The sequence below is a fragment of the Vombatus ursinus genome, unplaced genomic scaffold, assembly GCF_900497805.2.
Source record: "Vombatus ursinus unplaced genomic scaffold, bare-nosed wombat genome assembly UNPS02014793.1, whole genome shotgun sequence".
Lineage (NCBI taxonomy): Eukaryota > Metazoa > Chordata > Mammalia > Diprotodontia > Vombatidae > Vombatus > Vombatus ursinus.
Window position 1 is genome coordinate 20,684,277 of NW_020954571.1, and position 25,654 is coordinate 20,709,930.

The 25,654-nt window shown below is 35.3% G+C and overlaps 1 protein-coding gene across 3 annotated transcripts in view; it reads left to right on the forward strand.

The window, feature by feature from the left end:
• RPGRIP1L (RPGRIP1 like) overlaps positions 1-25,654 on the forward strand; it is a 131,397-nt gene that overhangs the window by 60,967 nt on the left and 44,776 nt on the right. Inside the window, exons 14-23 of one of the 3 annotated variants that reach the window (XM_027869632.1) lie at positions 3,649-3,828; positions 7,090-7,207; positions 7,774-8,226; positions 10,124-10,275; positions 12,523-12,889; positions 16,957-17,147; positions 17,256-17,339; positions 19,725-19,823; positions 20,742-20,907; positions 22,784-22,881. In XM_027869632.1, the coding sequence (XP_027725433.1) occupies positions 3,649-3,828; positions 7,090-7,207; positions 7,774-8,226; positions 10,124-10,275; positions 12,523-12,889; positions 16,957-17,147; positions 17,256-17,339; positions 19,725-19,823; positions 20,742-20,907; positions 22,784-22,881 (1,908 nt within the window). The remainder of the gene's footprint in view (positions 1-3,648; positions 3,829-7,089; positions 7,208-7,773; positions 8,227-10,123; positions 10,276-12,522; positions 12,890-16,956; positions 17,148-17,255; positions 17,340-19,724; positions 19,824-20,741; positions 20,908-22,783; positions 22,882-25,654) is intronic. The other 2 variants (XM_027869633.1, XM_027869634.1) reach the window with 2 other exon arrangements.

Sequence of the window (25,654 nt, forward strand, 5' to 3'; positions counted from 1 at the left end):
GATAGATAGATAGATAGATAGATAGATAGATAGATAGATAGATAGATGGATAGATGGATAGATAGAAAGGATAGATCTAGCTCACCCTATACATACAGGGTATATCTTGAGATATATATGTGAGGGGAGGGGTAGTGTGTGTGTGTGTGTGTATGTGTGTGTGTGTGTATCTGTTTTTAGAAAACTCTATATATCATACATGTATATGTATATCAGCCTGTCAAGATCTTGATGTCACTTATTCTACCAGATTACAGCTCATTTTTCCTCTTTTCTCAAGGAGTTTCCTAGCTGCCTCACAATTTTTGTGATAGGATGGCTATTTTCCTGATATAACCTCCCTGACTTCCTTTCCCCTCTCCTCCCTCCCCCCAGCTTCATTGGTTCCAGCTTCCCTCATGCAGCTTTTTGGTCTTAGAGCATAAAAGATACTAGGCTTATGTTGCTGGTGCCACTCAGACTTGGTAACTGCCTGAGACCACACAAGTCACCATTCCCTGATGTCACACTGACCAAATGCATGTTTATAGTTGGAGACAAGGAGTGGGGAGTTCAGAAAAGCTAAGAACTACTGTATCTTTGCTGTCTATCCTTGTCGGTTTTGGACAAGATAAACATCCTTTGTTCAGTGACTCACAAGTGTCCTTTTTCTTCTCAACATTGAACCTCTTAGTTCAGGCCCACAGTAGTCTTCATCTGTACCGTAAAAATGCCTGCCCTTATTCTTGAAGACTTCATTGTACATTTGAATGGCCATCAAATAATTTAACTTTTCTGTTCCTCAACTCACATAACTTATACCTTCACTTTCAGTTTCATATAAAGATAGTTATACTCTTGATCTTATTACCCACAATAACTCCATCTCCGTGATCTAAAAGACTGAAATTTTTCTATCAGACCATAACTTTATATCATTCCATTTCTCCTTGTGCCTTGCTTTTCCTAAACCTACTCTTTGTCCCCACTGCAGCCTCCAATCACTCTGTTCTTCTCTATTTTCCCAATCTAACCCCATTTCTGTGACCTCACTTTCTTCTATTCTCAATATCTCACCATTTTATTCCATTCTCTGACAATGAGGTAGGGGTTGAAATGTGAGTGGATGGTGAACATAGTCCTTCTTGCTGAGACCACCCCTTCTCCTTGTACCCTGGATTCCATTCTCTCCCATTTCCTCAAGGAGCTTGCCCCTTTAAGCATCGCCCTCTCTCTCCTCTTCAGTTTTTCTTCACCTACTGATTCTTTCTCTATTGTCTACAAATATGCCCAAATCTCTAAAAAAACAAAAAAACCTTCATTTGACCCTAACTCCCCAACCAAATTATCATTCTGTTACTTCTCTTTTCACAGCCAATTTTCTAGAAAATTTATTTGCATCTGTTGCTTCTACTTCCTTTTCTCTTGCTCACATCTTAACTCTTTGCAATCTGGCTTTTAATCTTACCACTCAATGGAAACTGCTGTCTTCAAGATTACCAGTGATATCTTAAGGCTAAATTCAATTACCTTTTCTTAGTTTTCATCCTTTCTGACTTCTCTGCAATGTGTTTGGCACTATTGAAAACCACTTCCTTAGGGCAGCTAGGTGGCACAGTGGATAGAGCACTGGCCCCAGAGTCAGGAACACCTGAGTTCAAATTCGGCCTCAGACAATTCCCTAGCTGTGTGATTCTGGGCAAGTCACTTAACCCCATTGCCTAGCTTAAAAAAAGAAGAAAAACCACTTCTTCCTGGATATTTTCTTCCTGGATTTTCATGATAATATTCTTTCCTGGGGCTACTTCTATCAACCTGTTCCCTCCTCCTTTTCTGTATCATCATCTTTTGCCCTTCCTCTTATTCTGGAATATACTCTACATCTCGTATGTGGGCCTTCTGTCCTCTTTCTACATTTTCTCTTGGTGATCTCATCACTTCCCATGGGTTCAGTTATTATCTCCATGTAGATGACTACCAAATCTATATGTCCAGTACTTACTTCTACCCTAAGTATCAGTCTCACATTACCAAGTGCCTGGTGGTCATCCCCACCTCGATGTTCATGGACAGCATGTGTAAAATAGAATTCATCCTCCTCCCAAAAACGCAGTGCCTTTTCTGTTAGAGGTGCCATTATCCTTCCAGTCTCCTAAGTCCACATACTGAAAGCCCTTCATAACTCTTTCCTCTCTCTCACCCTCCATATTCAATCAGTTGCAAAAGTTTGTTGAATATCATCACAAGACTTTTTGCATTCCTTTCTTTATACTCACATAGCCACCGCCCTTAGTTCAGGACCTCATTACTTCTAGTCTGTACTGTTGCAATAACCTCCTAATTGTCTCCTTGCTGGAAGGCTCCCTTCTCCAATATATTTTCCACAAGAAATTTCAATGGTTGTCCATTGCCTTTAGAATTACAAACCTCTTGTTCAACTTTTCACAATTATTCCCCCTCACATACTTTACATTCTAGCCAAACCAAGCTTCTTGCTGTTTCCCATATAGGATGTCCCATCTTCTTTCTCCATGACTTTTTAAAAATTAAATTTTATATTTTTCAATAAAAAGTCTGCCTTTATTCCCTTCCACCTCTGCCCTCTTGATGAAAACAAAAACAGCAAAACCTCTTTTACAAATACATATAATCAGCCAGAATATATTTCCACATTAGCCATGTCCAAAAGATATGTAGATATAGAAAGTTGATCATTCTCATAGTACTCTTGTCATTGTATAAATTGTTTTGGTTCTATTCACTGCATCCTGCATCAGTTTATGCAAGTTTTTCTGAAACCACCAACTGATATCTATTCCCGCCATCCCTTCTTCTTTGTTTATATATTCCTCTTTTATTGTACCCCAATTATGAGAATTATCTTGTTCCATCCTCTTCTTCTTTCTACACTAGTATATTCCTCCTTTTACCTCTTCTCTTTCTCTTCAGACTCTTAGAACAGACCCAACCCTTCCCCAGGACCTCTTTGTTTTTCATTTAACTCCTTCAATACCCTAAGGAGATATTAAAGTTCTGAAGGAATTTTATATGTTTCTTCTGCCTCTATTAGAATGTTAGCTTGACATAATCATATAACCCCCCAAGTTCAAAAAATTAGGTTTCTCTTGACTCTTCTTTTTGTATTTCAAAGATCTTACTCAGCTCTGGTCTTTTCATCAGAAATGTTTGAAAGTCCACTCACTCTTCCATTAGGCAAGAAGGTGACTCAGTAAACAGAGAAATGGACCTGAAATCAGGAAGGCCTGAGTTCAAAACCAGCCACAGACCCTTACTAGCTGTATAATCCTGAGCCAGTCACTTACTCTCTGTCTATCTGAGTTTCCTCTTCTGTAAGAGAGATAATAATAGCACCTACTTCCCATAGTTGTAGTAAAGATCAAATGAGTTAATAATTGTAAGGCACTCAGCACAGTTCCTGTAACATAGTAAAAGCTATATAAATGTTAGCTGTTATTAGGCGTTGTTGTTGTTGTTGTCGCTATTTTGTGTGCATAGAACATATGTTCTGAATATACTTTGGGGCAGTGCTTACGTGTTTATCTTTTTATTAGCGCTACCTAGCAAAGTTCCTGGTGCTTAACAGGTTCATAATATGTTTTCTTTTTGTTGTTGTTGAATTGATTTAAATTAAAAACCTTTTCCTTCTAGTCTAGAAAAGAGCAGAAAAGTGGACAACTTTCCTTTCTAGAGAAAGTTGATGGTGACATTAATAAGGACCTAGAAAAATCAATTCGAGAACTTCAGGCAACACACGCAGAAACAGTGCAAGAATTAGAAAAGACAAGAAATATGCTAATCATGCAGCATAAAATTAATAAAGATTATCAGGTAAGATTATCAATATTATAAAATGGGGTATCTTCAAGATGATGTTACAATAATCATTATTCTTTTTCTAAAAGTAAATTTCATTTTTCAGGTTTATACTTCTGAGTTAGCCAGACATTTAATTATCCTCCACTACCACAAATTCCTGGGTGTGGCCTTCTTGTAATTAGGTGATTGGGATACTTAGTAAGGAACAAAACAAACCCTGCACCTTCCCCTAGTCTGACCAAGTTCCTAGCACACCTACATAACAGAGCACAAAGCACAAAATCCAAGTGTCTAAATTCTACTTGAATTTAGAATCATAGGATTATAGATTTATAGCTAGAAAGGACCTTACAGGTCATGACTTAGAGGTCAACCCCTTCATTTTAGAGATCAGGAAACTGAATTCAGCCCAGGAATATTAAATGATTTGCGTAAGTTACACTTGTAGAAAGAAGAAGAGGTATACATACTCTTCTGGGCCAGAGGTTCCCAACTTGAGGACATCCCCCTTGGGGATATGAGAAGCTTGTCAAGGTGTCGAGGAATGTTTGATAAATATGTTATCCTATAGAAATATTTCAAAAGTAGTAATTTTAGTGGAAAAAAAGTTGGTAGATTGTAAGAAGGGGGAGGAGACAGAAATTGCGTGGGAAAAGGAAAGCGTGTTATGGTGTATCTGAAAAATTTGAAAGATGTTTGAAAGAATAATTCTCCTCCTAACCAAAATCAAATCAATGAGGTTTGGATATGAATGGAACTCTTTTCTATTGAGCTGGGGGGAAATTGGCAACAATGACCAAATGAAAGACAAGCTATCTTTTTGTTTCTTATGTGCATGTACATGGTAAACTCTGGAATGTATTCTCTTTCATATTAAATAGTAAGGTATAGAAAGGCTTATTAAAAGTCAAGGGCTAGGGACTAGCAAAGATTGGAAAAATGTAATTGAGTCCAAACACATCATTTTGCAGATGAAGAAACAGAAGCCAAGAAAAGTTAAATGACTTACCCAAGGTTCACACGGCTAGTAAGTAGTAGAGCTGAAATTATGATCTTACAACCTAAGGATTGTTATTTCAGAGCTAGAAGGAATATTAAGGATTATTTACTCCAGTGCTTTTATATTACAAATGAGAAAAGAGAATGTGGAACTTTCTCCAGTAACTTCAGCCTTTTCTTGCTAGTAATTAGCATACTTCACAATAGCAAACAGTAGAAATAAGGAAGAAAAACAAAGTGAAAGGAATGGTTGAGTGAACTATCTATGTGAACTTGCACAAATCAATTAGCCTGTCTGGGAATTAGTTTCTTCATCTCTAACATAAGGTAGTTAGACTAGATTCCCTCCAAGGTACTTTCCAGATCTACATCTATAATTCTATGACAATCTTAATTCATTTGATAAAAGGTGTTATTATGTTATATAAAGTAGCCATGTTACATGTATTATTATCCTAAAGCTCTGGCAAAACTGGTTTTTGTATTAGCACTTAACAAGATTGGAACAGCTCTTACAAAAATGGAAGTTAGCTTTTGTGAACATTGCCAAGAATAAACTTCTTATTGATACATATCAGTCATATTCCACAGACTCCTTGAAGATGAGGACTTCTTTTCATTCATAGAACCTGGTCGATGTTCAACAAAGGTTTTTCATTGATAAAAATTGTGTGTAAACCTAAAACTGGAACAAATTCCTAACTTTTCCTGAGTGTTAAAATCTACATACAGAAACATATATTTAATCTTGAATAGATCTTACCTGGGAAAGTAGCAATAGTGCCATGGAAAGAGAGTTAGAATTTATGAGTGGACTTGGGTTCAAATTCTGGCTCTGTTACGTATTACTTACGTAACCTTGGGTAAGTCACTTATTCTCTCTGAGGTCTCAGTTTCCTTATCTGTAAAATAAGGAGTTTGAACTTGGTGACCTCTAAGGTCCCTTTCAACTCTAAAAAAGATGAGCCTATGAACATAAGAGCTGCTCCTAGCTCCAAATGTCTCAGTTGAATGTATGGGCTTTTTCTGCACATCTTTCTTTCTCTATTGAAGCTACCACCAAAAAATCCTCAAAGCTTACATTTCTTTCACAGGGACAGTAAATTTGATTTGTCCAGCACCATTGAGCAAATGAACTGTTTCATATAAGTGAATTTTCCAGATAACCAAATCTTATCCCTAAAAAAACAATAAAATTATTTTTTACGTAAGTTTTTGTAATAATAAATTTGCCCCAAATTTTATATCTCCCTCTTCACTCATAAAATATATCTATATCAAACATAATTCAATTTTGATGAAAATCAATAGGAATCATATTTAAGTATTGATGATTAGTCTATAGTGCAGTGGAAGGAAGAGATCTCAGTTTGAATCTCAGCTCTGGAAAAAGCCAGTTGTGTCTGACCTTCACTAAGTTACTTATCTATTCTGAGTCTCAGTTTCCTCAGCTGTAAAATGAAGAGGTTTGGAATAGATGGTCTCTGAGGCTTCTTGTAACTCTAACAAACTATGAATCTATTCCACTATGAAGCAGCGGTGCCCTCAGAGGTTATTACGGCTCAGAAGCTCAGTTAGGACAAGCACTGTTTCATTTTCTTCTTTCCATCCACTAACACACTTAAAATAGTAGGCACACGTGCCCTAAACATAGTAGGCACTTAAATATCTGTCACATTGAATTATATAGAGCTGTTTGCCTTCACAAAATAACCTCTCATAGTTCTATCTACTTTTCATAGTTCTTTTTTTATCTTTCTGCTGTCTCTTCTGCTGCTTCTAATCACGACTTCTTGCTCTTAATCTGCCATCATAGTTTATGTACAGTTTTCTAGGTGAGAGGTATTCTAAATTTGTGAGCTAAACACTGATTCCTCACTCCACACAAAGGCATTTTTCATTTCTTTATGTACATTTGTATTCTGCATCATTGAGTACACTGAAAGTCTGACCTTTCAGAAGCATTCAGTTATCATTCCATCTAATGGATGCATTGTTTTGTTTATTCTGATTTGTCCTGAGTCAGAGGCAGCTTAGGATGTACGTTACTACCATCACTCTTTGGAAGTACAAAGGCACTCTGAACTCACGCAGGGTCCATCTGACCATTTGAAGCTAATAGGCAGGTTTGTACATGGGGGCATTAAGACCACTGTAAATACAGGTTTATTTGAATGAACATTAATTCATTGAAAAATATTCTTGGGGAAAAAAATGACACCTTGATTTCAAGTTGTTCAGTCTTTCATCTATAGTACTATCATGTTTTTTTAGATGGAAGTTGAAGCAGTATCCCAGAAGTTGGAAAGTTTTCAACAAGATTATGACTTAAAAATAAAACAGTATGTTCATCTTCTTGACATTAGAGCTGCACGTATCCGGAAATTAGAAGGTACAGCATGCATAAAGTAAATTCTTTGATCCAGAGCACTGAGTTCTATAAGCTTATATTTAAAATTAAGGACAAATGAAAATATCATCCACATCTATGCCCAGGGTTCCTTCCTTCCATCACCTGTCCCCATAACCCACAATCCCTTTCAAATTTCCAGTACTTAATTGATAAATTCACTGATTCTATTCTGTAGTGGGTTAGAAAATCAGATTAACAAATTTATTACAATTTTGTACTCGACCGAAATGCTTTCAAGAGTAAAGTGCATAGCATTTTGTAACTAATATTTTTACTATTCAGAGGCCTTTTTGCTTGCTGCCTGCCACTCAATTATGTTTTGAATAATTAAGGTTCTTAGATATGTGACTACTGGATAAATGAAGTATTTTTGTGTACTTTAATATAGTACCATGGAATAGAGACCTAGTTTGAAATTATAGACATGCATTAAAAGCTACTCTTTTAGTACCAGCCACCATCTTAGGATAACTTGTCCTTTCATATGCTAAGCTTAGACAATGTATTTAGAGAATGACTAACTTCCTTATCTTCTGTTGTTGCAGCCCAATTAAAGGATATTGCCTATGGCACAAAGCAGTACAGATTTAAACCAGAAATCATGCCAGATGATCCTGTAGATGAATTTAATGAAGCTGTCCATTTAGAACGGGGAGAGAACCTATTTGAAATCCATATCAGCAAACTGACCCTTTCATCTGAAGCTATCCAGGCATCAGGAGATCAAGAACCTTCCACTTTCTGTACTTATGCTTTTTATGATTTTGAACTGCAGACAACTCCTGTAGTGTCTGGTCTCCATCCAGTGTATAACTTCACATCTCAGTATCTCGTCCATGTTAATGACTTCTTTTTGCAGTACATACAGAAAAATGGTGTCACTCTTGAGGTCCACCAGGCATATAGTACTGATTATGAAACAGTTGCTGCATGCCAGTTGCGATTCCATGAGATCCTGGAAAAGAATGGTCGAATTTTTGGTGCTGCAAATTTGGTTGGTAAGTCTAGCTATATACTACATACCTGTCATGTATTATACATTGATGCCCACATCAGTGTCATCTTTCATTGATTGAAAGTGCCTTTAGATCAGGAACCATATTTTCTAGTTTACCTGAGTTAGCACCCCACATATTTGAACACACATACCTTTTGTAAATACAAATACTATTAATAATATTGATATGCAGCTGAGGCTTTAATTAATGATTGTAACTAAAATATTTGTTAACCAGATTGGTGTCTTATTATCAAAGATATCTTTAACAAAATAATGTAATATTTAGAATAGCTCATGTACAGAATATTAGAAACTCTTTAATATCAGATAGAATCCTTCTTTGTCCTTGAGTACAACCTTTTGACTGAGTCCAAGTTTTACAGAACAAATCTTTTTTATTTAGGGAATTTGTTCTGTGAAGTTTGGATTCAGTCAAAGAGCTGTACTTGAGGACCTAAAGGGCCACATGTGACCTCAAGGCCACAGGTTCCCCACCCTGTCCTAGACTTTGAAGGGACATTAAGAAATTTAGTCCACTATCTCTAAGCAGAACCATATACAGCGATGTATTTTTAAGTTTAATAGTATTTTATTTTTTCCCTAGGTACATGGGAAGAAAATTTGTAGCATTCATTTTTACAAGATTTCGAGTTCTACATTTTTCTCCCTCACTTCCCCTTATCTGAAAATGATAGGCAGTTTTATATAGTTTATACAGGTGCTATGATGTAAAAATATTTCCATATTAGTCACAGTTGTGAAAGAAGAAACAGATCAAAAGAAAAAAAAACAAGAAAGAATACAGTAAGTGAAAAAAATGTGCTCCTATCTGCCTTCAGAATCGATCAGTTCTTTATCTGGATATAGATTGACATTTTCCTTCCTGAGTCCTTTGTACTTGTCTTGGATCATTGTGTTGCTGAGAAGAGCTGAGTCATGTATAGCTGATCATCACATGATTTTGCTGGTACTGTGTACAATGTTTTCCTGATTCTGTTTATTTCACTTTGCATCAGTTCCTGCAAGTCTTTCCAGATTTTTCTGAAATCTGTCTGGTTATCATTTCTTATTGCACAGTAGTATTCCATTACATCCATGTACTACAGCTTGTTCAGCCATTCCCTGATTGATGGGCATCCCCTCAATTTACAATATTTTGCCATCACAAAATGGGCTGCTATAAATATTTTTGCTTATGTAGGTCCTTTTCTCTTTTTTTTGATCTCTTTGGGATACAGTCCTAGTAGTGGTATTGCTGATCAAAGGGTATGCACAGTTTGGTTACCCACTGGGCAGAGTTCCAAATTGCTCTCCAGAATGGTTGGATCAGTTCACTACTCCACCAACAGTGCATCAGTGTCCCAATTTTCCCACATCCTCTCCAACATTTATCATTTTCCTACAGCAATATATTTGTCACATTTCTAATATGTTTAATCTATATGGTGGTACTTTTGATATGTTTATTTAAAATGTGTCTTAAATGTGATTTGGAGGTTACTATATTTGCATATGCTTTGTTCTGTCCTGTACCTCTCAGGTTCTGTGGGTACCAGCTACTACAGCATCAGAAAGAGTATGTGCTTGAGTAAACATATGTGTTCATCTCATTCGTATTTCAGAAGGATTAAATGATATTTTACATTACAAATTGGCATATACCAAATATAGCTTAGCACATTTAACATGAGGGTATTCAACATATGGCAAAATTCATTCTTGCAAGCATAGCTCTTCTGTGTTCATCACTGTTATTTGCACTTCAAACATCATTTGTGCAGAGCATGTATAATTCTACTCCACATAACATTTCTGGTTCTAATATTACTAACATTGGTACCTATCTGTTTTCATTTATAAAAATATTGAAATAGCAGAATGCATTTTTTTTTTAGGAATTAAAGGAGACATTCCACATTATGGCACAATAGAATATTGGGTCCGATTAAGAGTTCCTATGGATCAAGCAATTAGACTGTATAGAGAACGAGCAAAAGCTTTAGGCTATATAACATCCAATTTTAAGAGACCAGAGCAAATGCATCAGGTAAGCAATTTTTAGGGCCTTTTTATGATGCAGGTATTTTCTTAATAGTTTTCCTTTAAATGTTGTGCTAAAAAAGTTTTCAAAAAATTTCTTCCTCTCTTATCATTCAAGTAACCTTGATTAGAAATTATGTTTTTGTGGATATATGTTGTCTGTGAAAATGCATAGCTGCTATTTGATCGTAAGTTAGTACTATTCACAGAAAGTGTTCTCTTGTGCAAACTTTCTGAATTACAAAATAAACTAGAAACATTTAAATTTCATTTGCTAAGAATCAGGATGTTTCAGAGTTAATGTGCCATGGTATAGAATTAAGTTGGTAAGTCAACAAGTCTTTAAGGAGTAGAGAATCAAATAAAAGCAAAAACAGTCCCTGCTTTCCATGAGTAGACATTTTAATGGGGAAAACAACTTGTAAAAAACTAAATATATGCAAGCTATATATGCAAGAGTATATAAATATATGCAAGAGTAGATGGAAAGTATTCTGAGAGAACGTGCCAGCACTAAGACTAATACCTCCTGCAGAAGACAGGCCTTGAGCTGAGTTTTAAAGCAAGCCAAGGAAACCAAGAGGTAGAAATACAGTTCAAAGCAGAGCAGGTTAGGAGGAGGCCAGTGAAAAGGCATAGAGAGCAAGAATCTGCAAGCAGGCCAGTATAACCATATTATAGGATATGTGGAGAGAGCAAAATATATGATGGCTAGAAAGGTAGGAAACGGTCAGGTAATGAAGCAAACAAGAGGAGTATATTTAATCCTATAGCTAATAGGGAGCCACTGAAGCTCCTTGAAGAGGGTAGTGACATGGTTGGACCTATGCTGTCCAAAAAAATCACCTTGGCAGCAGAGTGGAGGATACTTTGGAGTGGGGAGAGACTTGAGGCAGGAAGATCAGTTTTGAGGCTATTCTATAGTCATGGCAAGGTGATAAGAGACTGAACTAGGATTGTGATTATGTGAGTGGAAAGGAGACATATTTGAGAGATGTTATAAAGAAGTTATAAATTTAAAAAATGCAGTATACGTATTAGTAATAGGTGGTCCATAGGATTTCTTTATTTTTGTAGCTAAAAAATTCCTCACAAAATAATCCTGAGTATTTTACTTATTAGCTGGTCAAGAACTCATATTGTGCTTATATGTTAAGTGATAAGTTTTTTTTTTAATTTCGAAGCAGAATAATGGTAATAGTTATTAGAAGCTACTTGATATAGTCTTACACTTTAAAATAAAACAATTCAGAAAATAAAAATAAATTTTAAAAGAAGTACTTAAATAAGGAAAGAAGGAAACCCATTTCTACCTTTCAGATTGAATACTTGTTACTGATAAGTATTATATCCTTTTCTGAGATAGAAGAGGTTCAGATACAATTTTGTCCATCCCTGCTATAAATTAGAAATGTTAACCTAATATTGTTAAAGAATCAAATTAGCAAGAAGCAAAGTGGGTTTTGAGACCCAGTTGCTGGTTCTGGCATTCTTTCTCTGGGAAACTTAGAGATTTCAGTTTCTCTTCATAGTTCCTGCTAAGCTACACACAATACAAAATATCCCTGTGTACACCTTTCTGTTTGCCAAATAAATTTAATCCTAGACCCTTCTCTGGGAAGCATCCCTTAGCTTTTTATATATATGAACAAGCCAGCCAACCTGGAGGAAAGAAATGGAACTTCTCAAGTGAGGTCAGTCTGTAGTGTGAAGAGGAGAGATCTGGTTCCTTGGGAAAGATCAAAGGGCTCAGATCCTAGAGCTATAAAATGTCACTTTGTTCTTTCTGTTCTCCTTCCAACCCCTTCAAGATGGAGCAAATTATGGAGGGAAGGAAAAGGTAAGGGGGAACTAGACAAGATGGAGTTTTTGGATCTTCCACTTCACTTACTATTTATGCTTACAGTGACCATGCAACACACTAATGGTTATGTTTATTTTTAAATGTATGTCAGATAAACTCTATTGGAAGCTTTATTTTGCTACAATAAACTCTCAGTATATACTCATCCTAATTTGTTGTACATATAGCTTGGCCATTTCATGTGGCTCCCGATTTACAACTTAAAAACATTAAAGAAAACATTATTTCTTCTTAAATGTCAACATCCTATTATTTTAGAGAAATTAATTATGAAATATATTCCACATGTGTATGTATTAGCAATGATTATGTTTTGTATTTGATAGCCACTGTTTATCTTTTAGTTGTATGCTATGATTTAAATATGTATTTTTCCATTTAAATCGGCAGATACCCAAAACTGCTTATCTCAGTCTTACTTCAGATGACAACTTAAATGAACTCCATATCACAATAAAATGCTGTAGCAACCTGAAGTCTGGAGCAACCAAAAGTCACGTGCAGCCAAATCCATATGTTGTATACAAGTTCTTTGATTTTGCAGACCATGATACAGCCATCATTCCAAACAGCAATGATCCCCAGTTTGATGATCACATGTGCTTCCCAGTGCCAATGAATACGAACTTGGATAGATATCTAAAGTCAGAGTCTCTGAGTTTCTATGTATTTGATGATAGTGACACCCAGCAGAATACTTACATAGGAAAAGTCGACGTACCACTAATTTCATTAGCACATGATAGATATATTTCAGGTAAGAACATAATATTTTAAAATTTATATTTTATTGTTTTCAGTCAGTAAAAATTCACCTTCTTTCCCACTCCTGTCACCCAATATAAACAAAAGAAAAATTAAATCCTTTTTACAAACATATATTCAAGCAAAATAAATTTCTGCATTGGCCATATTAAAAAAAAGTCCCCTTCTTCACTATGAGTTCCTCATCTCTGTCAGGAAGTGGGTAGCATGTTTCATCATTCATCCTCTGAAATAGTGGATAGTCATCACAATGATCTAAGTTTCTAATTCTTACAAAGTTTTATATCTTTGCTATATTGTTGTCATTGTATAAATTGTTCTTCTGGTTCAATTCACTTCCTTCTGCTTCAGTTCATACAAGTCTTTCCAGGTTTCTCTCAAACCATTCCCTTTATTTCTTATAGTACCATAGTATTCCATCATATTTATATACCATAATTTTATAGCCATTCCCTAATTTATGTATACCCCAGCAGATTCCCATTCTTTGCCACCTGAAAAAGAGCTCTAAATATTTTTGTACATCCTTTGTTCAAATGTGTTTTGCTTAGGAATAATCTGTTGGTCTAATGACCATCTAATTCTAATACATTCCTTTTCCTCTTTCCCTCCTACTTCCCTGTTGAATCAAATATATTTCTGTACTCATGTATATGTGTGTATTCTTCCCTTCTTTGTTCAGATGAGAATGAGATTTAAGTGTCAGCCATACCCCTCCCCATCTCCTACTCCTTGTTTGTGTAGATACCTACCTTTACCCTCTGATTATGTGAGATAATTCTCCCTGACCTTCCTTTTCCTGCTTTCCCTAATGTATTCTTCTTTGCCTATCTTTCCATTCTTTTCTAAAGATCATGAAGACATAACAGAACCACTCCCAGGCTTCATTTAGACTCTCTCTGTGACCCCTGATTATTATAGGGTTCAAGGGGGAGACACATGTGTCACTTCTCCATATTTGAATGTAAGCAGTTTATCCTTGTTTAGTCCTTTATCACTGTTCTCTTGTCTTTTTATTTGTCTCTTAACTCTTATGTTTGAACTTCAAAGTTTCTACACAGCTCTGTTCTTTTCATCAGGAATTCTTAGAAGTCCTGTATTTGATTAATGGGCCATGTTTTCCCATGTAAAGTTATATTCAGTTTTGTCAGGTCAGTTCTTATTGGCTGAAAGCCTGTATCTTCTGCCTTCTAGAATATTGTGGCTGACAGCCCTATTTTTTTTTCTTTGAACTCAGAACTCTGGATTTTGACAGTAATATTCCTGAGAATTCCTAAGAACTTTCTTTTAGGAGGTGGCCAGTGGATTATTTATATTTTCCCTTTGCCTTCAGGTTCTAGAGGATCTGGACAGTTTTTCTTTAAAATTTCTTGAAATGTGATGGCCAGGTTCTTTTTTTTAGTCGTGACATTCAAGCAGTCCAGTGACTGTTAAATTTTTTTTCCTCACTCTGTTTTCTAAGTCAGTTGTTTTTACTATGAGATACCTTACATTTTCTTCTATATTTTTCAGTCTTCCAACTTTGTTTTAATATTTCTTCTTGTCTCATGCAGTCAGTGGCTTCTATTGATCCATTCTAATTTTCAGGAAGCTTGTTGCTTGAGAAAGGTTTTGTATCTCTTATACCAAGCTATTAATTCCCTTTCCAATTCTTTCTTTCATAGCTTTCATTTCTTTTCCATTTTTTCCTCTCAACACCTCATTTCATTGATAAATAAAATTTTTTAACTCTTCCTTCCTCTTTCCTAGGAATTCTAGTTGAATTTATGCCCAAACTGTATATTTCTTTGAGGCTTTGCTTGTAAATGTTTGAGTAACATTTTCTTCTTCTAGGTTGATGCCTTGAGCAGTGCTATTATCTTAAGAGCTTTTTGTGGTGAGATTTTTGGTTTGTTTACTCATTATTCCACTTTGCTTACTGACTTTGGGCTGTTTTGGGATGTTAAGGCTGGGCTTTGTGCACTTCTGAAAGGAAGGTCTAGGATTGGTCCCATTGCTGCTTTCTTGGGGTACCAAATGTTGTATTATTCCAGGATCTCAGGTCTAGCTCAGGCTAGGGATCTGGAAGTGATCAGATCTAGGGCAAAGTCTTATCACTGCTTGAGCTCTGTAAGTTTCTGTCCTTGTTGGATATGAACAACAGTAGACTACTGCTGAGCTTGGCCCCTATCAGCCAACCACGAAGCTCTGCTGGTTCAGAGTAACAACTGTAGGCTTCCCTTTGGCCTAGGATTCCTGCCCTAGTTTTTCTTCTGCAGGCTTCAGATTAGGCTAGAAGTTGGACCAGAGACCCTGCTGTATTGCTGGGGTCTGAGCCACACGGGTACTGATGACTTCTGAACTAGCTTCTTACCCCAGAATGCCACCCCTGGGACAGGTCCTCTCCTTAGTCCACCCTGGATCTGTGACCCAAAACTGAGTAGTGGGAAGCAAAGATGATAGTTAGCAACTGTTCTCATACCCTGGGTATAGTGACCCTGTACGAGTTAGGGACCTCTTCTTGACCAAGTGCACAGAACTTCAGAGCAATGGAGTTTTCTACATTTCGTGCTCTTCTTGGCCAGACCCCCTGTCTCTATATCCACAGACCTCTCTGTCTCCCTATAATGATCTTGTCTTGAAAAATAACTCACTGTAAGTTTTTCTCGGATTTCCCTATCAAGCTTCAGTCTGGAGTTTTCTAGATCTGTTTGGAAGAGTTGGGGGAAACTTGCTATATTGATTCATGTTACTCTTGGCTCCACCTATAAAAATATAATCTTAAAAAGCCAAACCTTTTAAATGCTGTCATACTACTTAGAATTATAGAATGAGGAAAGTGATTAAAAAAAAACAACCCTCATCTTAGGGATGAGGCAACTGAGACTTGGGGGAGGGATATTTAAATTTATGCTTTTCTTGTTGTTCAGTTGTGTCCAACTCTACCCTATGGAATTTTGTCCATGGGGTTTTGTTGGCAAAGATACTGGTGTGCTTTGCCATTTCCTTTTTCATTGTGTCCCCATTATACAAATGAGGAACTGAGGCAGACATGGATTGTAACTTGCCCAGGGTTATGTGGCTAGCAAGTATCTGAGGTTGGAGAACTCAGATCTTCCTGACTCCAGGCCCAGTGCTGTATCCACTGTACCACCTAGCTCCCCGTATATATGCTACTATTCAGGAATGTGCAGAAAGATTTATTCTATGTTTTATGAGAATTCTAAACTCCTAAGTCATTCATCTCCTTTGTTACCCTGGAAGTTAGATTAGGAAAGACTATTTATCCTTCCTAATACTAACTATAATGCCCTTTTGAAATGAACAAAAAGCTATATTGTCTATTTCAAATCAATACTCAAAAAAAAAAAATTCCAACCCATGCATTTGAATAATAGGTTCAGAATACTTTTAAATGACAACTGCTTTAAATATGGGTTGCTTAAGTCGCTAATTGTCCAGTTCTAAAAATCTGTGGAATTTTATTAATGTTTATATACAAACTTAATTGTTGTGTTATTTTTGCTTTATTTCTTTTTAATACTGCTACTCTTCTATAGCCTGAAAATTGAACTGGGCAAAACCCAGAGCAAATAGATATTTATAATAGTGTTGCTAGTATTGTTATTGTGGAAATATTTAGTATTTTCTCAGACAGTGCAAGTTGTTTTAAAAATTAAGTCATTTCATTTATTTTTCTTAAAAGTATTTGAAGGGCTGTAGAGTAGAATGTTAGTTGTAATGAGACGGCAGACCTTGGAGAAAGCTCATTTCTAAGGTTATCTTTGAATATAAAATCAGCAAATTAAAATATTTATAAATTAAATTCCATCTCTTTGAATTGAGATGTTCTTTCAAAGTCCTTAACTTCAAAAAGAAATCTATATGAAGCCTGAACCCATTACAGATTCTTTTGTCTTTAATTTACTCTCTAAGTAAGTAAGGAAGCTGAAGTCATGCTCCAAGAGAACTAGTAAAAAAAAAAAATTTTTTAAAGAGCCCTTCTTTAATTTTTGCCTTTTTAACGTTTCAGGCTATCAAGAGTATATATGAAAATTAAACTAACTTGTAATTTGACAGGAATATTCGAATTAACAGATCATAAGAAACATCATACAGGAACAATTGAAGTTGTATTGAAATGGAAATTTACTTACCTTCTTCCAAGTTCATCAGCAGCACCAGAGGACCTAACAAATGTTATTAAAAAAGAAGAATCAGAAGCTGATAAGAAGTTGCACAGGACATCCTCTGTTACTACACCAGTTGTAGTAAGTATCTGGCTTTTAAAACTTGCTTTAAAATTTAGATTGCTTTGAAACAAAATAAGTACTTTGATATTCATTGCTCTCAGCTTAATCTGTATTTGTTTATCACAGGCACCAATACCTAAACCTAGACAGCGTACAATCCCAGCAGACAAGAAAGTGTCCTTTGTGGATGTCACTCCACACCAAGATTCTGTAAGTAGCAAGAATCCAGAATAATGTATATAAGAATCCTTTCAAAGGAATTTTCTATCTCTATAATGTGTTATATGATTTAGAAGAAAACGAGGTGCCATATTCACTGGTATAAGATGTATATTTTTTCCTGAATTCAGTTTTTAAAATATTAGCCTTCTATATACTACAAAGGATATGCAATTTCATCAATGTGTGTTCTTCTGCCATTGATACAGATCACAGCTATTCTACAACATAGTATACAGTTGACATGCATTACTGTCACCAAAGAAATCTGTCACCTAGTGGCTAGTATTCTGGTAATAAGCCATTTTGAACTTAGCTAAGTTGTTCTGTAGCATAGTCCACATTTAAGACCTTTCCTCCTTAAAACCTGATAGAACTTGTATTCTGGTGGCATAAATTTTAAGAACCCAGAGTTATCTCTAATCCATGCTGAGGTATTAAAGTTGGATTTCAATGGAAGGTGAGATTTATATTGAGTCAGTCAATAGTCAGTCAATAAACATGTAAATGCCTTCTGTGTGCCAAGCCCTGCACTGAGCTCTGGGGATACAAAAAGAGGCAAAAGACAGTCCCTGCCATCAAGGAGCTCACAATCTAATAGGGCAAACAACAAGCAAACAAATATATACAAACAAGCTATGTACAAGATAAATAGGAAATAATTTGAAGAAAGAAAGCACTAGAATTAAGAAGGATTGGGGAAGGCTCCCTGTAGATGATGGAATTTTAGCTGGGACTTGAAGGAAGCCATGAAAGCCAGTAGGTAGAGGTGAGGGAGGAGAGCATTCCAGGCTTAGGGGACAGCCAAAGAAAATGCCCGAGCCTAGAGATGGCATAAAGTATAAGAAAAGTGGAAAAGCTAGAGGGGACAAGGTTAGGAAGGGCTCTGAATGTCAAACAGATCATTTTGTATTCGCTCCTGGAGGCAATAGGGAGCCACTGGAGTTTATTGAGTAGCAGAGTGACATGATCACACCTGTGCTTTAGAAAAATCACTTTAGTGGCTGAATAGAGATGATGGTTTGGAGTAGGGAGAGACATGAGGCAGGCAAAGCCTACCAGCAGGCTACTGAATAATATTCCAAGTGTAAGGTGATGAAGGTCTGCACCAGAGTAGTGGCAGTGTCTGAGGAGGGGTGGGGACATATTTGAGAGATATTGCGAAAGTGAAATTGACGGTAAAATCACTTCTTCTTGTGAGACTTAGGAGAAGGAGGCAATAGTAGCAGAAGGCATCTAAAAGGAGCAATACGCAATTCACAGTTAATGGTCTCAGTTTTTTCTGTGAAATATAAGGCAAGGTTCTTAACTGAGAGCGTAGGGTAGGGGGAACCATGGGAAACTTGAAGACGGATAAAAAAGATTTAGAAGAGCCACCGTAGAGAATGGGATAGACTTGATAAGGGAGGTAAAGCAGGATTGTCTAGCAGCAGTGAGGGTCCATCGTGAGGTTGTGTAACATAAATCTGTAGTGGACCCAGTGAGAATGGTTCAGTTATTTTCTCTACCTTCGTTCTGCAGCATGCATAGAGGAGTGAAAGCAGAAGATGGTGGAAACAACCCAAGGCTGAGGCTTGTGACAACACAGTTGTCCATATGATAAGGGGACTAGGGATTCAAGAGAAGAAGATGGTGTAGAGTTGAACTGGTGGATCACCAAGGGGTCAAGATGGGGAAGAGGAGAAAGTGGCTAGTCCAGGGGTAATGGCCAGGGAGAGAACTGAGGGATATTTATATACACAGGAAGAATACATGATTAAACTACATTATCTGCAATTAAATGATGATGCTAACCATAGGGAATATGTGCTTCTTCTGACAGCTACAATGACTAAAATAATATATAACATGAAGGAATGAAACTTTAATAAAAGCTTCTTTTTCCTGATCTTAATTTTATATTCCTTTATTAAAATATAAAAACTAAATAACTATGTATTTTAGTGTTGGTGCTATATCCATGTTGGTTTATAATAGCATGTTAAGCTAGAAATAAAGTTAGAGATCATCTAGTTTGACTCCTTCATTTTTCAGGGGAAGAAACTGAGAACAAGTTAATTTAAATGATAGGACCAAGTTTACACAGTTTTTAATTTTTGATAGAATCCAAATCTCCTGACATCCAATGATCTACATAAATTTCACAGAGCTATTTCTCACAAATTTGATGTGTATATATATATGTGTGTGTAGATAGCTAGATATATAAATTAGTTAATTTTATATGTGGGGAAAACAAGGAATCACTGAGAACCTCACACTTGGAAGGGATTTAAGAGGTTGTACAGTCTCACCTATTCCTGAAAGGGAATCCCCTCAACAGCATCCCCAAGAAGTCCCTTCCCACCCTAAAACCTATGATCCTTTGCTCCATAGATGTCTATCTTAGATGAAGGTGTACAAAAAGCTTCACCAGAAATGAAGGTTACAAAGAAATTACAAGTTAAGGCTCCATTCGTGCCAGATATTCCAGAGGTAAGATTTCTATTACAATCAACAATTCCACTTTCTAAAAATAATTCTTGTAGACAGTGACTTGTGAGTTGTGTTTCTATAAACTCTTGTCCATTGGTGTGCTATTTGATTTTTCTCTCATTGCAGTCGTTCCCTACTCTTCATGACCTAATTTTGGGATTTTCTTGGCAAAGATATTGGGGTGGTTTGCTATTTCCTTCTCCAGATCATTTTACAGATAATGAAACTGAGGCAAACATGGTTAAGTGAATTGCCCAGTCACACGGCTAGTAAGTGTCTGAGACCAGATTTGAACTCAGGAAAATGAGTCTTCTTGACTCCAGGCTCAGCACTGTCCAGCACCCCTGGTATGCTATTAATCACTGACAAAGAAATGAATAGATGAATGGAGAAAGTAAGATTGAATGAATGTTCAAACACAATTATATATTGGCTATCCTGTGTAGTCTTCCTGTCTGGAAAATTCCAAATAAGTATTTATTTAAAAATCTTAAAGATTTTTTAAAATTTGTTGCTACTTTATGCACTAATTTAAAGATTTTTAATGTGTATAAAATATGTGTGTATATATGGCTTACTTGAAATGGAAAATATACAGCTTTAAGTATTTCACAGTTAGCCACAATTATATTTTTTGAAGACAAGTACTAAATGGATATGTGAATTAAAGCCTTATGTTAAATGCATTTTTCACTCCAACAAATAGACTTTTGCAAGCTGATAATTAATGAGCTTTTCATTTCAGTCTACATTATTTAGCAGCTGATTTTCTCATAAGTCATATAAATCATGTACATATCAGCTATATTTTTCAGTCTTAAATTTAAATGGTTTTATAATTCAAGGGCTTGAAACAAGAATGTTATAAATATGACCTAAGTGGCTATAAATATCTTTGTATTTCTTTCCATTTTTGAGGCTTTGCCAGAAAGGATGGTAGAGAAGGTAAATGAGAATGTTCAAGAAATGTGGCAAGGAAAAGATGAGGATTTCTCTCACCTCTCTATGGGTCAACTTGCTGGCCAAAGTTCAACTACTTCTGAAGATGACACAGAAATTAGTGAGGAGTTAGAAAGAGAAGAAGGTAGCTTTCTTTTCTCAATTAAAGTAAATTCTTTAGTTTCATTCTTTTGTATCAACACTTTGCTTTTATTTGGTGTGTTAGTTCTTACTCATCGAACATCTTTGTTAAAAGCTGGCTATTACTGGACAGAAGTGATAGGATTGAGCTCATTCTGGCTCTACTGAATGATTTATTGATTCAACCTGAAATGGTATAATTGAGTGTTTAAAAAATTATTTCTTACCTAGATTTTCACAGTTTTATAAAATATTACAGGCTTCAATATATTGAGTGGCCTTTTACGCTAACTTGTAGCAAATATCTTATTTTGAAAGAATCATATTCTGAAGAATATTAATTTATGGATTTACAAATTAAAATTATCCATAAGATTATCTTAGATAATAAAAATACTCATTCCTTCATAAAGTCATCTAAACAGTTCAGTAACACCCATTTCTCTGATCTTGCTTCCATTTAATGCTATTTTTTTTGTTTCCTTATATTAAAAAACTCATTTTTTTTGTCTCTTAACACAACTAGGAATTTGTTAATGAGGTCTTTTTCTGGTCTCTAAAGAATGGGTAGAAGTATATAGATCTTTACCACTGAAATAGGATAAGAAACCCAGATTGTTATTACTGCAATATGATCAATTGATATTAGGGTTCTATGCATTTCATGCCTAGATTTAAGGTCACATCTATTCATATTCTCCCATATTGCTATGTTTAAGGCACTGAGATTAGATAATTCAACCATAGCTTTTTTTGAGTATACTTCACATATAAGTAATTTTGAGTGACAGCAAGCCAGTCCTAGTAGTTCATAAAACTACTTCATATAAATATGCAGTGTAACTAGCCTAGGATGGCTATGTTCCCAGTTACTTTCTCTTGAATGACATTTTATCATTTCTTAAAGCATTACAAGTGCTTGTATGATGACTTATTTTTTATCAAGTTCCTGGTCTGTCTGAATCCCTAACTCTACAAAATGACTACTAAGTAGATTATTATGAAATTCTGGTTTGTCAATGCACTGTCCCCTGCTAAGAATGGTAGGAGCTACGAAGTGATTAATATGACAGTACATGACCATCATGGTCCAAGAATATCTAGATGATTCAGATAGAACAAGCCAGCGTGTTAAAGGCAATTTGTTCTTTTCAGTTCCTAAATCTGTCCTAATTCCTAATGTCACCTTACATCTTCTTGATTCTTGCTGATTCTGCACCCTTCTTTTGGTTTCTTAAAGAATTGTTCACAACTTTTTTGAAACTCTTGTCAATAATAGAATTTGATTTGGTCTTACCCATCAGCAAATCATGACTGATTTCTGTAATAGAAACGTTGCTTTAGTATAAAAGAGGTAACACTGACCTCTAAAATAGGACAGTCCATAGAATATTCTGGCTGAAGAGCAATTAAGTACTTATGAGAACATTTTAGTCATTCTTTCTCCAATGCATAAACTGCTTCTTAGTTATAAGTAAAATACCAGACATTTTCAGGCCTATGAACATCATGCCTTCTTTATTTGAAAACTTATCTTTCTTTTTTTTTTCTTTTTTTTTTTTTTTGGCTAGGCAATGGTGTTAAGTGACTTGCCCAGGGTCACACAGCTAGTAAGTGTTATGTGTCTGAGGCTGGATTTGAACTCAGGTCCTCCTGACTCCAGGGCCAGTGCTCTATCTACTGTGCCACCTAGCTGCCCCTAAAACTTATCTTACTTTTAAAAATGCAAAGTTAAAGATTCATTAATTTCTGATTTTCTTTTTAAGAAGTGAAGATTTTGTCACTGTCACACTGTGATGCAATTAGATTTCTCTTTGCTTTGCAATGTAAAAATGTAATTGGTTTAACCTTATTTAATGATCAGCATTTTTTTTAAACAGTTCAAGAGGAAAGACTAGATTCTGATGCTGTTGATTCAGTAATAACTGACAGCGATGACTGTATTGTTCCAAGTTCCATGTCCAAGAATGTTAAACAGGTTAGTGATTTGGTAATAATTAGAAATATGCAGAAGTTTAATTACATAGGTTGTATTTGGTGTTATTGTTTATTAGTTTTAATGCCTTCAGAACAAAAGAAAAAGTCTATATCTGCATATTTTATGGATCATCAACATTTTATTGGTTGAACCTTCTAGTTCAAGAATTTATAGTTAATTCGTTATGTAATAATGTTTAATAAGTCAGCAAAGATTGGGTCAGGAGTGTCTGAGTTCAGTAACTTCAGTTACTTTGAAAGAAGCTATTTTTGTCGCTTCTCTGTCATTTGAAAGCCATTTATTAATTTATTGCTATACTTATATTTAAAATACTCCTATAACTATTATAATGTAATATAACATTACATTTTAAATTTCAGAAGTTTTCCTCTGTGAATTTACATTTCTACTCATGAACTTCTTATGGTTATTTGATCTTTGCAGAAGTATTACATCTTTAAAATTACTAGTTAATCTTACTTATATAATTACACTTTGTTTTTTTCTAGTAGTTATATTACTGAAAATTAACAAGTTTACATTGTGTAAACATAATTTCTGTTTCTATGTATTTGTTTTCTTGAAGTACAGATGTAATTCTGCTATTAAATAATTTCATGTTCAGGTCTCATTTTCAATTTGTAAGGATTCCAGCACTTTTCTTTAATCTTATGTCTATCACATATTTATTTTAATACTAATGTTAAATATTAACATAGTATAATAAACTCATAAAACTTTTACAATGTCCTTATGAAGAAACATGGCATAGTGGAAAGAGCACTGTACTAGAAATCAGGAAATTGAGGTTTTGGTCCCCACTAATTGGCCATGTCATCTTAATCAAGTTTTGTTGTTATTTTTCAGTCATGTCAGACTCTTCATGACCCCATTTGGGGTTTTCTTGGCAAAGATACTGGAGTGGTTTGCCTTTTCCTTCTCTAGCTCATTTTACAGATGAGGAAACTGAGGCAAACAGGGTTAAGTGACTTTGCCAGGGTCACACAGCTAGTAAGTGTCTAAGGCCAGATGTGAACTCAGCAAGATGAGTCTTCCTGACTCCAGTCCAGCACTTAATCAAGTTATTTTACTTCAATGATACTGTTACTTCACCTATAAAATGAGGGCTTTCAACCATCTTGGATCACCAAGGTCTCTTTTCTCTCTAAGTGCTTGTGAATTCCTATTAATTTTGCATGTGTAGCTCGAAGACTTACAGTTATAGAATTCAATTAATGTTGAATTAACTGCTTTACCAATGTTGAAAAATTGAAATTCTAATATTAAATCAAGCAGGAGATTCTCCTCAATCCCTGAACCCTACTGGAACATAATTTCTATTTCAAAATGGCAATGGAAAAATGTGGTTCAATGTTGAAATCTCTTCCAGCTCTACAAGTCTATGGAATTTCATTTTATAGCAATTTTATTGAAACAGTTATCTCTGCCATATAAAGATTTACCTTATGTGATAAAGCTGAAACTTAAGTATTTAAAAATTTATTGATGTCTTTTGTATTTATATCACCTTCATTTCTAAATAGATCCCCTACTCTTCCCTCCTTGGGGGTATATAATGAGTAATGAGATGGTTATCTCAAAGACGACAGACATTTTAGCCACTTTCTAAGCATAATTCCATATTACTTTCTAGAATGGTTAAACCAGTTCACAGGTCTACCAAGAGTATATTAGTATGTCTCTCTTTCTATATCCCCTCCAATAGTGATTGTTCCCATCCTTTGTCATCCTTGGCCAATTTCCTGGGTATGAGGTAAAGCCACAGAAGTGTTTTTATTTCCATTTCTCTTATTAGTGATTTGGAGTAATCTTTAACATACTTGTTAATGGTTATCATTTCTTTGGAGATCTGTTTAGTCATAGCATTTGACCCCATAGACCTTAAAATCAAAGCCTTGACCTTGTATATTAGTGTTGATTCTATGTGTTGGAGATCAGACCTTATCAAAAAGAGTTGATGCAAAAATTATTTCTTGAATCAACAGTTTTGCAAAAGGTTTCCAGTTTCTTGTAATTAAAATTATCCATATTAAGCTTTATGTCCATTTTTTTCTCTTATTTAAGAACCCTATACATACACACTCACACACGCACACGCACACACACAGCCCATAACTATGAAAGGTGCCTCATCTGGTTCTTGCCTACTTTTTTTAGTATAATTATATATAATAGTGTAAATCAGGTCAATTTGTGAATTCCTGACATTTTAGTAGGCTTTTCACTAAATACTGATGTCTAATCAATTTTATAAATATATGAGTAATCAAGTCTGAGGACATAAAAACATAGAATTGGCAGCTGAAAGAACCTTAGAGATCATCTAATCCAGCTACTTCTTTTTATAGATGAAAAATTTGAGACCCCTAGAAGTTCAATGACTTACCCAGAATTATATAATGAATTAGTTAGATCTAGTGATCATATCTCCCTACTCCTATTTCCGTGAATTTTTGTACTACACAGTACTTTTTAAAGAAATTGTCTTATTGTCTTTCTCTCATCCTAGGCACTGAAGGACATTTTCTGGAAAAACACGATAGCAACCACAGAAAATTAGAGATATGCCTCATAAAGTACAAGAGGACAGTGACATAGGTGTTAAAATATAGCTCAAATGTACATAAAAGAAATTTGGATATAATAACTAATAATATACTTTTACATAAAGCATTTTACAATTTTCAAAACATTTTCACATACAAAGTTTGTATTAGGCCTACCAGGAATACAAAAAAATTATAAAATGTAT